The sequence below is a fragment of the Eumetopias jubatus genome, unplaced genomic scaffold, assembly GCF_037043125.1.
Source record: "Eumetopias jubatus isolate StellerSeaLion01/CBP00866 unplaced genomic scaffold, mEumJub1_p1.0 scaffold_9, whole genome shotgun sequence".
NCBI classification, from domain to species: Eukaryota; Metazoa; Chordata; class Mammalia; order Carnivora; family Otariidae; genus Eumetopias; species Eumetopias jubatus.
In genome coordinates, this window is record NW_028274815.1 from 87,770,092 (window position 1) to 87,785,297 (window position 15,206).

The 15,206-nt window shown below is 35.3% G+C and overlaps 1 protein-coding gene across 1 annotated transcript in view; it reads left to right on the plus strand.

The window, feature by feature from the left end:
- The window catches only part of CCDC138 (coiled-coil domain containing 138), a 147,446-nt gene that overhangs the window by 79,365 nt on the left and 52,875 nt on the right, over nt 1-15,206 (plus strand). Inside the window, exon 12 of the mRNA XM_028091277.2 lies at nt 13,674-13,866. Coding sequence (XP_027947078.1) covers nt 13,674-13,866 — 193 coding nt within the window. The remainder of the gene's footprint in view (nt 1-13,673; nt 13,867-15,206) is intronic.

Below are 15,206 nucleotides of genomic sequence, written 5' to 3' on the forward strand. Positions count from 1 at the left end.
ATAAGCGGAGACTACTGTAACAAAATGCTCCTGATTTCTTCCTCCTGTCCTGTATTCCCTGGTATCATTCCTGTCCTTCATTTCACTTACACATAAGCACACATAAGCATGCATATGTACACACATGCACATGCACACACACAGGCATTCATAATCAAACACACTGTTGCTATTGTTTTCAACAAACTTATCTGTTAGATCAGTTAATAAAAGATAAAAGTCTTTATGTACACTTATTCCTTCTCTAATGCTCTTTCTTTCTTTATGCACATCCAGGTTTCTAAGCTATATGATTTTCCTTCTCTCTAAAGAACTTTTATTAATATTACTTTCAGGGCTGGTCTACTGGTAACAGATTCCTTCAATTTTTGTTGATCTGAGAAAATATTTATCTTTGATGGATAATTTCACAGTATATAGAATTCTAGGTCGGTGGAGTTTTTTTCTCAACATTTTAAGTATTTCATTCTACTTTCTTTGTGCCTACATGGTTTTTGAGGAGAAATTGGATATAATTCTTATCTTTGCTTCTCTGTTAATAAGCTGTTTATTCCTCTGGCTTCTATCAAGATTTTTTTAAAAAGTTTTTATTTTCTGCATATGCTTTGGTGTAGGTTTTTTGGGGGGTTGGTATTTATCCTTCTTGGTGTTCTCTGAGCTTCCTGGTTTTGTTTCCTATGTTAATTTGGAGGAAACTCTGTCATTACTGTTTCAAATATTTCTTTTATTCCTTTCTTTTCTTTTCCTTCTGGTATTTCTATTACCTGTATTACACCTTTTGTAATTGTCCCATAATTTTTGGATATTCTGTTCCACTTTATCCAGTCTGTGTTTTTCTCTTTGTATTCCAGTTTTTGAAGTTTCTAATGATGTACCTTTAGATTTAGAGATTATTTCTTCATCCCTGTCTAGTCTACTAATGGGCCCAACAAAGACATTCTTCATTCACAGTGTTTCTGATCTCTAGTATTTCTTTTTGATTCTTTCTTAGAATTTCCATCTCTCTGCTTACATTACTCATCAGTTCTTGTGTGTTGTGTACTTTTTTCATGAGAATCTTAGAATATTAATCATAGTTTTAAATTCTGTCTGATTATTCCAACATTCCTACCATATTTGAGTCTGAATCTGATGCTTGCTCTGTCTTTTCAAACTGTGGATTTTTGCCTTTTATCATGCCTTGTGATTTTTTTCTTGTTTTCTGGACATGATGTACCATGTAAAAGTACCATATAAATGGACCTTTAATACATCCAAGATGTGCAGGAAGAAGTTCTGTAGTTGTATGATTCAATCTCAGTCTTTTGGTGAGCTTGTGTCCCTGGGCTGTGAACTTCATAAGTTTTTCTACCCCTGAAGTGGGGCAGGATTGCTAGAGCAGGCTGGGTTTTGCTGGTTCCTTTCCCCTAAGTCCCTAAATCTGTTAGACTCTGATAAAACGCCAGTAGATTAAGCTCTGGTAAAGTAGTTTTCTTGAGGACCAGTCTTGTTATAACAAGAACAAAATTGTGTCACTTTTTCACTCCCTCTAGCTGAAGCATGAGGGGTTTTTTCTCTAGCCTTCACTGTGAGAACTGTGAGAGCTCCTGGAGCTAAAACCAATAAAATTTGGGAACTCACTTGTGACTGGCCCCAGCTGGCATTTTTAACTCTCAAACTTGTTCACATTGGGCCCCCAGCAATTTTCAGTTATAGCTCCGATTTTCCTGTGCTGGTACCAGTTCCTGCAGAGGTTTCAGCTCATGGGTCTCTGCCATAGTAAGTTGTAATTCTCTGGATTCTCCTGTCTCTCCAAATTGTGGGTTTTGCCCTGTGATCTCACTTCTATTAGATCTAAGAAAGCTGTCAATTTTTCAGTTGTTCGGTTTTTTACTTGTTGTTAGGATGGAGTGACAAATTCCAAACCCCTTACCCACCTGACAGGAAATCAGAAGTCCTCATGTTACCTTTTATAACAGTACCCACTTTCCTCCTGCCCTACCCCTTCTTTAACTCCTCTAACCACTAACTTCTTTTTTCCATTTCTATAATTTTGTCAAATCACAAATGTTATTTGAATGGACTATGCAGTGTGTAACCCCTTGAAATTGGCTTTTTTCCACTTAGCATAATTTGCTGGAGATCTATTTAAGTTGCTGCATTATTTTTTATTGATTCCATGATAGGAATGTACCACATTTTAACCATTCATTGGTTAAAGGAAACTAATTTTTGGCTATTATAAATGCTGTACATATTGATGTGCTGGTTTTTGTGTATAAATAAGTGTTATTCTTCTGGGATAAATGTCCAAGAATATGGTTGTTATATGGTAGCTGCATGTTTAATTTTTTAGTAAACTGCCAAATTTTAAGGGTGATTTTATTAATTTACCCTCTCACTAGCAATATCTGAGTGATCTAGTTTCTCCATGGCCTCACCAGCATTTAGTGTTGTTACTCTTTTTTATTTTCACCATTCTTAATAGTATTGTTTTTTCATTGGAGTTTTAATTTGTGTCTCCCAGTGGCTAAACATATCTTTCCATGTGTTTGCTTTCCACAGGTGTATCTTCTTCAGTCTATTTGTGTCTTTTGCCCATTATTTAATTGGACTCTTTGTTTTCCATTGTTGAGTTTTAAGAGTTCTTTATATATTTTAGATACTAGTCCTTTGTTGGGTATGTCATTTGGAAATATTTTTTTTCTTTCTTGTATTTTCATCCTCTTAACAGGGTCTTTTTTTTTTAATTTTTTATTGTTATGTTAATCACCATACATTACATCATTAGTTTTTGATGTAGTGTTCCATGATTCATTGTTTGTGCATAACACCCAGTGCTCCACGCAGAATGTGCCCTCTTTAATACCCATCATCAGGCTAACCCATCCCCCCACCCTTAACAGGGTCTTTTGCAGAGCTTTTAAATTTTAATGATTTCCAGTCAGTTTTTCCTTTTGTGGATGTTGCTTTTGGGGTTAAGTGTAAGAATTTGTTGCCTAATCCTAGATTGTGAAGATTTTCTTTTTTTTTTTTCTTAAAGTTTTACACTTTTGCATTTTACATGTAAGTCCATGTACAGTTTGAGTTAGTTTTGTATAACGTATGAGATTTAGATCAAGGTTAATAAATGTCCAATTGTTCCAGCACCATTTATTGTAAAGCCTTTCCTTCCTCTGTACCTTTGTCAGTTGGGAATAATTCTGTGGGTCTCTTTCTGTGTTCTCTGTTATGTTCCATGTATCTGTGTGTCTGTTCCTTTGCCAGTTCCATACTGTTGATTCCTGTACCTCTATAATATGTTTTGAAGTTGGGTATATTGATCTCCCATTTTATTACTATTTTTCAAAAATATTTTAACTATAATAGTTCCTTTGACTTTCCTTATAAATTTTAGAATAATCTTCTCTATCCACAAAATATCTTACAGGGATTTTGATAGGAATTGCATTAACCTGTATATAAATTTGAGAAAAATTGACATCTTTACTGTGTTGAGTCTTCCAGTTCAGGAATATGATATGCTTCTCCATTTTATTTAGAAATTTGATTTCTTTCATCCATGATATGTGGTGTTAAGCATAAAATTCCTGTACATTACTTGTTAGATTTTCAGCTGCATATTTAATGTTTTTGAGTGATTGCAGTTGGTATTTTTCAAATTTTGGTGTCCATGTTGGTACTCTGTTCATTCTGTATCCTTTGACCGTGCTCTTACTTGTTTTAGGATTTGTCTTCAAGATTCTTTGGAATTTTCTACATAGTCATGGATCTGCAAATAAGGAAAGTTTTTTGTTTTCCTTTTTTTTCTTTTGACATGTATGCCTTTAATTTTTCTTTTGCATTGGATACAATATTTAGGACTATGGTAAATATGAATGATAATGGACGTCATTGGCTTGTTCTTGATCTTAGGGGGGAACACAGTGAGTCCTTCGCTATTAATTATAGTATTAGCTATAGTTTTGTAGATGCTTTTTATCAAGTTTAGTTCCCCTTTATTCCTATTTTTCTGAGTATTTTTTTTATCATGAATGAACGTTGAAGCAAAAATAATTTTTTGCATTTATTGATATGACCGTGTGATTTTTTTTTCTTTAAACTGATAATGTGGTGCATTACTGATTGGCTTTCAAATACTGAATTAACCATGTTTTCCTGAAATAAACCCCACTTGGCCGTGTTGTATAGTTCTTTTTATATTTGCTGAATTCTGTTTGCTAATATTTTGTTAGAGAGTCTATATATTCATTAGGGATATTGATCTGCAGTTTTCTATTCTTTTATACTATCTTTGTCTGGTTTTGTATCAAGGTAGTACTGTGTTTGTCAAATTAATTGGTAAGTTTTCCATCCTTTTTTTCTGAAAGAAATTAGATTTAGTGTTAATTCTTCTTTAGACTTTTGGTAGAATTCTTCCATGAAACTGTCAGCCTAGAGATGTCTTTTGGGGAGATTTTTTTTAAATTGTTTAATTTTTTTAAAAAGATTGTATGTATTTATTTGACAGAGAGAGAGACAGCACAAACAGGAGGAGCAGCAGGCAGAGGGAGAAGCAGGCTCCCCACTGAGCAGGGAGCCTGATGTGGGGCTTGATCCCAGGACTCTGGGATCATGATTTGAGCCAAAGGCAGACACTTAATTGACTGAGCCACCCAGGCGCCCTGGGGAGATTTTAAATTATGAATTCAAGTTCTTTAATAGTTATAGGGATATTATTAATTCATATAAGTGATTTGTAGAAGTTTGTGCTTTTCAGGGAATGGAATGAACCATTTTGTCTAAGCTGTTCAATATATACAATATATATGTGTAAACTTTTTCATAGTATTCTCTTAATATCCTTTTGATATCCTCAGTGTTTGTAGTAATACCTTCTGCTTCATTCCTAGTATTGATAAATTGTGTAATTTTTTTTTGTCTTTCTTGCCAGAAGTTTGTTTTGTTGATTTTTTAAAAAGAACTATCTTTTTGTTTCATTATTTTATAGTTTTCATTTTTATCTCTTTATTATTTCCTTCCTTTTGTTTGCTTTGGATTTATTTTGTTCTTTTTTTAGGTTACTAGGTAAAAACTTAGATTATTCATTTGAGACTTACTTTTTTTCTAACATAGTGCTATTTTTGGTGCTGTTTTTCTGTCAGCACTTCTTTAACTGTGTCCCACAAATTTTGATATGTTACATTTTCATTTCTTCCAATTTAATGTATTTTTTTTAAAGATTTTATTTATTTATTTGAGACAGAATGAAAGAGAGCACATGAGAGGGGGGAGGGTCAGAGGGAGAAGCAGACTCCTCGCCGAGCAGGGAGCCCGATGCGGGACTCGATCCCGGGACTCCAGGATCATGACCTGAGCTGAAGGCAGTCGCTTAACCAACTGAGCCACCCAGGCGCCCCAATTTAATGTATTTTAAAAATTTCCCTTGAGACTTCCTCTTTGACCATGAATTATTTATAAGTTTGTTTTAGATCTTTCTTCTACCTTTCTGTTTTTCTGGTTTGGTTGTATTGTTGACATTATTTGGCTGAGGATGTGTATTCTGCTCTTGTGTGAGTGTTCTATAAATGTGGATTAGATCCAGCTCATTGATGGCATTTTTTAGTTAGTTTATATCCTTGTTACTATTCTGTCTAGTTGTATCTAGTGTTCAGAGAAGTCTTTAGCTATAATTGTGAATTTATATATTTCTCCTGTTTATCATTTTTGCCTATGTTTTGCAATTCTGTTGCTTTGTGCATATAAACTTAGGATTGTTATATGTTTTTAGTGGATTAACTGTTTATGATTATGTAATATCTCTCAGTATACTTGGTAATTTTCTTTGCTCTGAGATCTCTGATATTAATATAAGCACTCTGCTGTCCTTAGATTCATGATGTCCTTTTCCATTCTTTTAATTTTGGCCTGTTTGCATTGTTATATTTGAAATGAGTTTTTGTAGATAGCATGTAGCTAGATTTTGTTTTTTAATCAACTTTATCAAGTTCTGTGTTTTAATTCGTATATTTAGGCCATTTGTATTTAATGTAGTTATTGATATGTTAGGGCTTAAGTTTATTATTTTATTTTTTGTTTATTGTTTGTTTTTGTGTATCTTTTTCATTTCTCTGGGTTTTCTTTTCCCCTGCTTTGCTGTGGGTTACTTGAACATTTTTTAAAACTCCATTTTGGTTTATTTATAGCTTTGACTATTTCTCTTTTTATAGTTTTTATATTAGTCCTTCTAGGTATCAGATTATATATAGATAACTTACCACAGTCTACTGGTGTTTTTATTTTGCTAATTGAACTGAAGTATAGACACCTTGCCTTTTGGGACACCTGGGTGGCTCAGTCGGTTAAGTGGCTGCCTTCAGCTGAGGTTATGATCCCAGGGTCCTGGGATCAAAGTCCCACATCGGGCTCCTTGCTCAGTGGGGAGCCTGCTTCTCCCTCTGTCTGCTGCTCTCCCTGCTTGTGCTCTCTCTGTCTCTCTCTCTGACAAATAAAAAATCTTAAAGAAACCTTGCCTTTTTATCCCTTCATTAATATTAATGAATATTAATATCTTAATATATATAATATTAATATCTTCTCTATATATTTAGAATCACATTAGACAGTGTTAAAATTTTTGCATAACTGTCAAACATAAAACTCAGAAGGAGAAGGAAAGTCTGTTGTATTTGCCTATATTTTGCTTACTGAGTTCTTCCTTCCTTCCAGATATTCCAAGGTTCCTTCTTTTATTATTTCATTTAAACATAGAGAACTTCTCTTAGGTAGCCTTTTGGAATAGGTCTGCTGATGACAAACTGTTTTAGTTTCACTTCATCTTCGAGTGTCCTAGTTTCCTCTATATTCCTGAAGGATAATTTCACTGAGTATAGGATTCTGAGATGATAGTTCTTTTCTTAAAATACTTGAAAAATGTTGTACTAATTTCTTCTAGACAACTTCCATGGCTTATGATAAGGAATCCACTGTTGCTTGAATTGCTTGCTTCATGTATGTTAATTTCTCTGTTACTGCTTTCAGTTGTTTTCTTTTTTCTTTAGGTTTCATAAGTTGGTTATGATATATATTGTTGATCACTTTGGATTTATCCTTTCTGGGGTTTGGTCAATTTCTTCAGTCTCTAGATTTATTTATTTAGCCAATCTGGGAAGCTTTCAGCCATTATTTCTTCAAGTATTTTTTCAGTGCTACCTCATGTTTCTTTTCCTTCCAGGATACTGATTGACAGGGTTACTAAATTTTTTGTTATAGTTCTTCAGTTCCTGGAATCTCTAATTTCCCCTCCGTGGTTTTTGTTTTGTTTTGTTTTTTTCCAGTTCAATGTTCAGATTGGGTAAATTCTGTTGTTTTAAATTCCAGTTAACCAGTTATTTCCTTGTGTCCTCCATTTTGCTGTTGAACCTATCCATTTTTTTGTTTGTGTAGTTTTTCTTTTTTAATTTAAATTCAGGTTAGTAAACATATAGTGTAGTATTGGTTTCAGGAGTAGAATTTAATGATTCATCACTTACGTATAACACCTAGTGCTCATCCCAACAAGTGTCCTCTTTAATACCTATCAGCCATTTAGCCCATCCCCCACTTACCTCCCCTCCAGCAACCCTCAATTCTCCTAACAGTCTCTTATGGTTTGCCTCCCTCTGTTTTTATCTTATTTTTCCTTCCTGTGCCCTATGTTCATCAGTTTTGTTTCTTAAATTACACAAATGAGTGAAATCATATGATATGTATCTCTCTGACTGACTTTTTTCACTTAGCATAATACATTCTAGCTCCATCCACCTTGTTACAAGATTTCATTCCTTTTGATGATCAAGTAATATTCCATTGTGTGTGTGTGTGTGTTTGTGTGTGTGTGTGTGTGTGTATACACATATATATACACCACATCTTCTTTATCTGTTCATCAGTCAGTCGACACTTGTGCTCTTTCCATAATTTGGCAATTGTCAATAGGGCTGTTATAAACATTGGGGTGTATGAGCCCCTTTCGTTTCAGCACTTTTGTATCCTTTGGATAAATGTCTAGTAGTGCAATTGCTGGGTCATAGGGTAGTTATATTTTTATTTTATTTATTTTATTTTTATTTTTTTAAAGATTTTACTTATTTATTTGACAGAGACACAGCGAGAGAGGGAACACAAGCAGGGGAGTGGGAGAGGGAGAAGTAGGCTTCCCGCGGAGCAGGGAGCCTGATGCAGGGCTCAATCCCAGGACCCTGGGATCATGACCTGAGCTGAAGGCAGACAGTTAACGACTGAGCCACCCAGGCGCCCCAGGCTAGTTATATTTTTAACTTTTTGAGGATGTCCATACCATTTTCCAGAGTGGCTGCACCAGCTTGCATTCCCACCAGCAGTGTAAAAGGATTCACCTTTCTCTGCATCCTCACCAACGTCGTTGTTTCCGATGTTGTTCAGTTTAGCCATTCTGACTGGTGTGAGGTGGTATCTCGTGGTTTTGATTTGTAGTTCCCTGATGATGAGTGATGTTGAGCATTTTTTCATGTGTCTGTTGGCCATTTGTATGTCTTCTTTGGAGAAATGTCTGTTCATATCTTCTGCCCATTTCTTAACTGGATTATTTATTTTTGGGGTGTTAATTTTATGAGTTCTTTATAGATTCTGGATACTGTCCTTTTATCAAGTATATCATTTGCAAATATCTTCTCCCAGTCTGTAGGCTGCCTTTTAGTTTTTTTTTTTTTTAAGATTTTATTTATTTATTTGAGAGAGAGAGAGAAACAGCATGAGAGGGGAGAAAGTCAGAGGGAGAAGCAGGCTCCCCGCTGAGCTGGGAGCCCGATGTGGGACTTGATCCCAGGACTCCGGGATCATGACCTGAGCCGAAGGCAGTCGCCCAACCAACTGAGCCACCAGGCACCCTGCCTTTTAGTTTTGTTAGCTGTTTCCTTTGCTGTGCAGAAGCTTTTTATTTTGATGAAGTCCTAGTTCATTTTTGCTTTTGTTTCCCTTGTCTCCAGCGATGTGTCTAGTAATAAGTTGTTGGGGCTGAGGTCACAAAGGTTGCTGCCTGTGTTCTCCTCTAGGATTTTGATGGCTTCCTGTCTCACATTTAGGTTTTTCATCCATTTTGAATTTATTTTTGTTTATGGTATAAGAAAGTAGTCCAGTTTCGGGGCACCTGGGTGGCTCAGTCGTTAAGTGTCTGCCTTCAGCTCGGGTCATGATCCCAGGTTTGGGATCCCTGGGATTGAGCCCTGCATCAGGCTCCCTGCTCTGTGGGAGGCCTGCTTCTCCCTCTCCCACTCCCCCTGCTTGTGTTCCCTCTCTCACTGTGTCTCTCTCTGTCAAATAAATAAATAAAATCTTTAAAAAAAAAAAAGTAGTCCCGTTTCATTCTTCTGCATGTGGCTGTCCAGTTTTCTCAACACCATTTGTTGAAGAGACTGTCTTTTTTCCGTTGGATATTCTTTCCTGTTTTGTTGAAGATTAGTTGACCATATAGTTGTGGGTCCAAATCTGGGTTCTTTATTCTGTTTCATTATTCGATGTGTCTGTTTCTGTGCCAGTACCATACTACCCTGATGATTATAGCTTTGTAATACAGCTTGAAGTCTGGGACTGTGATGCTTCCCACTTTGGTTTTCTTTTTCAGGATTGTTTTGGTTATTCGGGTCCTTTCTGGTTCCATACAAATTTTAGAATTCTTTTTCTAGGCCCATGAAAAATACTGGTGTTATTTTGATAGGGATTGCATTGTGAATGTGTAGATTGCTTTGAGTAGTATAGACATTTTAACAATATTCTTCTGATCCATGAGCATGGAATGTTTGTGTTGTCTTCAGTTTCTTTCACCAGTGTTCTATAGTCTTCAGAGTACAGATCCTGTTATCTCTTTGGTTAGGTTTATTCCTACGTATCTTATGGTTTTGGGTGCAGTTGTAAATGGGATCGATTCCTTTATTTCTCTTTCTGCTGCTTCATTATCAGTGAATAGAAATGCAACAGATTTCTGTGCATTGATTTTATATTCTGCAAATTTGCTGAATTCATGTATGGTAGCAATTTTGGGGTGGAGTCTTTTGGGTTTTCTATATAAAGTATCAGGTCATCTGGGAAGAGTGAAAGTTAGACTTTTTCCTTGCTGACTTGGATGCCTTTTATTTCTTTTTGTTGTCTGATTGCTGAAGCTAGGACTTCAGTACTGTGTTGAACAATAATGGTAAGAGTGAGCATCCCTGTCATATTCCTGACATTAGGGGAAAAGCTCTCAGTTTTTCCCTATTGAGGGTATTTGCTGTGGGTCTTTTGTATATGGCCTTTATGATGTTGAGGTATGTTCCTTCTATCCCTTCTTTCTTGAGGCCTTTTATCAAGAAAGGATGCTGTATTTTGTCAAATGCTTTCTGCATCTATTGAGAGGATCATATGGTTCTTATCCTTTCTTTTATTAATGTGATATATCATGTTGATTGTTTTGCGGATATTGAATCACCCTGCAGCCCAGGAATAAATCCCATTTGATTGTGGTGAAAAATCCCTTTAATGTACCGTTGGATTCAGTTAGCTAGTGAACCTATCTGTTTTTAATTTTGGTTACTCTATTTTCAGTTATAAAATTTCCATTTGGTTCTTTATATTTTCTTTGGTAAGACTTTCTATTTCTTTGATTGAATTTTCTATTTTACATTTTTAAAAAATGCATAATTATAAATTTTATCATGGCTGCTTTAAAATCTTTGTCAGATAATTCTAACATCTTTGTGCCATTGGTGTTGGCAGTTACTGATTTTCGTTCAGTTTGAGATCTTCCAGGTTTTTGTGTGATTAGTGATTTTTTATTGAAAACTGGACATTTTGATATTATAAGGCTCTGGGTATCTTTTTTATCTGGCTTTCTTTTGACATTGCTCTTGCAGAGGAAATACAGGATGGCTCTCTTTATTGCCTTGTTATGTAGAAGTCCAGGTTCCCCACCAGGCTTCTATTGCTATCTGGGGGAGGTGGGGGAGTTCTGGTTTCCCACTAGGCCTCCACTGATATCTCCCTAACTGAGAGGGATGGGAGTGCCTCATTACCCCTCACATTGCATTCATGGACACCTTGTTACTGCCTGGTTGAGGGTACAAGTGTAGGCTGTCCTTGGAATTTTGCTCATCTAGGTAGATGTTGGACCACAGATCTTTCTATGGTGTTTGGTTGGATTGTGGTTTTGTCTAAAAGTTTTTTGTCTTGGGGCACCTCAGTGGCTCAGTTGGTTAAGTACCTGACTCTTGACTTCAGATCAGGTCATGATTTCAGCATTGTGAGATCGAGCTCCACATCAGGCTCTGTGCTAGGCATGAAGCCAGCTTAAGATTCTCTTTTTCCCTCTGCCCCCCCAAAACTAAAATTAAAAAATGGAAGTTTTTTGTCTTGCAAGGCTGCTCTTTTCTTAGACTTTTGGCTAGAGAGAGCAGACTACTGTTGGGGCTTTTTTGTCTGTAGTTTCCAGGTTGCCAGCCTTTTCAGCTTCAAGCCTGAGAAATAGGCATCAGGAAACTTATAGAATTTCTAGTATTTTCTCCTATTTTTATACCATGGTTTTAAAAAAACATACATATTATCTTTTCCTAATATTAAAAACTTATTTAAATTTTTATTTGAGTATAGTTGACACACAGTGTTAAATTAATTTCAAGTATACAACATACTGATTCAGCTTTTCTATACTTAGGCTTTGCTCATTACAAGTGTAGGTACCAAATGTCACCATATAGCACTATTATAATATCATTGACTATATTCCCTGTGCTGTGCCTTTATTCCTGTGACTTATTCCTTCCATGACGGGAAGCTTGTATCTCCCTCTCCCCTTCACCCATCTTGCCCTTCTTCTCACCCCCCCTTCCCTCTAGCAACCATCAGTTTGTTCTTTGTATTTAAAGGTTGATTCCACTTTTTGTTTGTTTATTCATTTTTTTTTAGATTCCATATATGAATGAAATCATATGGTGTTTATCTTTCTCAGTCTGATGTATTTCACTTAACATAATATCCTCTAGGTCCATCCATGTTGTCAAAAATGGCAAAATCTCATCTGTTTTTTTGGCTGCATAATAGTCCACTGTGTATGTATGTGTGTGTACACACACACACACACACACACACACACACACACCCCACACACACACACCTTATCCAGTCACCTGTTGATGAACATTTAGGTTGCTTCCATATCATGGTTATTGTAAATAATGCTGCAATAAACATAGGAGTCTATATATCTTTTTTTTAATAATTTTTTATTGTGTTAATCACCATATGAGTCTATATATCTTTTTAAATTAATGTTTTTGTTTTCTTTGAGTAAATAACTAATAGTGGAATTACTGGATTGTATTGTATTTCTTTTTTAATTTTTTGAGAAACCTCCATACTGTTTTCCACAATGGCTATACCAGTTTACATTCCTACCAATAATGTATGAGGCTTCCTTTTTCAGATTTAAGATTTATAGACCATATATTTAAATTAGATTGCATTTGTTATGCCACTCACCACCCAATCATTGTGCCTTTTGATCCCCATAAAATCTCAATATATCTCTCTAATTTTATTTTTTTAATTATTTTTTTAGAGAGTGGGGGAGGGGCAGAGGGTGAGAGAGAATCTCAGGCAGGCTCAACACCCAGAGTGGAGCCTGACGCAGGGCTTGATCTCACAACCCTGAGATCATGACCTGAGCTGAGATCAAGAGTTGGACACTTAACTGACTGAGACACCCAAGCACCCATATCTCTCTAATTTTAATATGCTGAAATTCTAAGGCAAATACTTGTTACCTATATTTAAGTTACTTCTAAGTCTGGCTCATGCACTCTCATCTGTAGCAGTGTAAAATGGTTTTCCTTTATTTGGTTCTTAAAATATATGTGGAATATCATAAAAGCTTATATTATTTTAGAAATATTTACATGTCAGTATTTCTGTTTTGCCCATTGTCTTGTTTTAGTTTATTCACCATGAGAATTATCCATGATTCTAAAATTTTTTTTTAAGATTTTATTTATTTGAGAGAGAGAGAGCACAAGCAGGGAGAAGGGAAGAGGGAGAGGGAGGAGAAGGGAAGAGGGAGAGGGAGGAGCAGGGAGCCCAATGCGGGGCTCGATCCCAGGACTCCGGAATCATGACCTGAGCAGAAGGCAGATGCTTAACCAGCTGAGCCACCCAGGCGCTCCAGAATTATCCATGAATCTAACCCAATATTTTATTCTTCTGCAGTTGTTAAAAGTTATTAAAATCACTGTGATGGTTATGATCATAGTAAGCTGTAAAGCAGTGAGGCCCTAGATAATCACTTTGTAAGCTAACACTGTAAGATACACCCAAGAAACCATTTGTCAGTAATGGTGAAGGAGTGAAGAACCTATAGTGTCTACTTTTCTGTTCCTTTGATTTCTCTGTGCCAGAAACATATCATGATCTGATGTTCTTAAACATTTTCAAATTGAATCTTGTCTCGGTTCTCCTAATTTTTTCTTAGTAGACTGCTCATTTCTTTTAGAAAAAGTCATAAATAATTTTAAAAAGTTGATTATAAAATTACTTCTTTTTAATTTTACATATTTCTAACCCATTTTTTAATTAGAAAAAAATTGACTTATTTTTAGTTTCTGTATTTGATTGTAGTATTTGAAATATATCATGGACATAAATAAATATACTAAGATGGTACATATTTTTAACAGCATTCAACCATGACATCAACATTGAGGAGACTGGGTGAAGACATATTCAAAGGAGTAGTAACAAAGGGAATTCAAGATAATTCTTTAGAACATTCAGTGGACAGTAAACCAAAGACAGCTGCTTTCTTTAAGAGCTCCAATTTACCATTGAGATTTTTATCAACTTTAATTGTTCTCAAAACAGTCACTCAAGGTAAGCTTTTACTTGTGCTTATGGCATATTTTTTCATAAACAGAAGAGAATACTATAATGTGAAATAATTCTTGCATAGTCAAATATGTTTTCCATTTTAGAATGAGATCTTATAATGGTGACACATTACAATAAACTACTTTTATTTGCTGAATGTGAGAAAGTGGAGTAGTCTGTTGGATTGTTGTCTCCTCCCAGAAGGCTTTATTGATTCCTTAGATCATGTTCCCACAATAACCTGTGCTTCCCACTATCATTACATTTACCATATAGTGTTGAAATTCCTAATTCGTTAATTTTTACTGGAGCAGATGTTGGCAACCTGTAGCCCACTGACCAGATCTGGCCCACCACCTGTTTTGTAAATAAAGTTTTATTTAAACACTTGCATGCTCATATTTTACCTGTTGTCTAATAACTGTTTTTGCCTTACGACAGAGCTGAGTAGTTGGCAACAGAGACTATATGGCCTCCTAGAAGCCTATATTATGATGTGGCCCTTTACAGAAAAATTTTATCAGTTCCTACACTAGTTTGTAAGTTGACTGAAGAAAAATATTGCCTTCTTTACTGTTGTATCCCCCTGCAACTAGCATAGTGTTTAACATTTACAATAGTGAATAAGGGAATGAATGAATTAAAAATGTTTCAATCAAAGTTGACCGTTTTTAATACAGTTTTGATATACAGCTACAACGAGTTATGTTTTTGGATCACTAAATAGAATTTTTGTTAAAGTCATACGAAAATAGTGAAATCTTTTTATCTTTCCTGTTTGTTAAATTATATAACTCAGTGTGGTTGAATTTTTTTTAGTGGGAGATGGCAATAATTTAATTTTACCACTTTCTCTGAAGTGTGTACTGTTTAGTTACACCTGATTATGGAATTTTACAACAACAATAACAAAAAACGATACTATAACTTGCCTTCTTAGTTTTTTCCTTCTGTTTATCGTTCTCATAGTTAAACAGATTGAGTGATAACTGTTTGAAACATCATTTATGAGAAGGGTATATTAGTCCAAAATAAGGTTCACCGCATATCAACATGCATTATAACATCATTTGATAAAATATAATATGCATTACTGATAAAACTAATGCAATAGAGAAATAAAACAAAAGATAGAATTAGGTGCTTTCTCTCACCATTCTGTGCAGTATAGTATTGGACATGCTGACCATTTTCAATGAGCCATTAAAAAAAAAGAAAGATGAATATTGGAAAGGAAACTGTTCATTCGTGGATACTCTGTATAAATTGAGGACATTCAATGAAACTAGCTAAGAAATTTATTGAATATAATGTGCTGTGTTCTGAATATTTGTGACCCCACA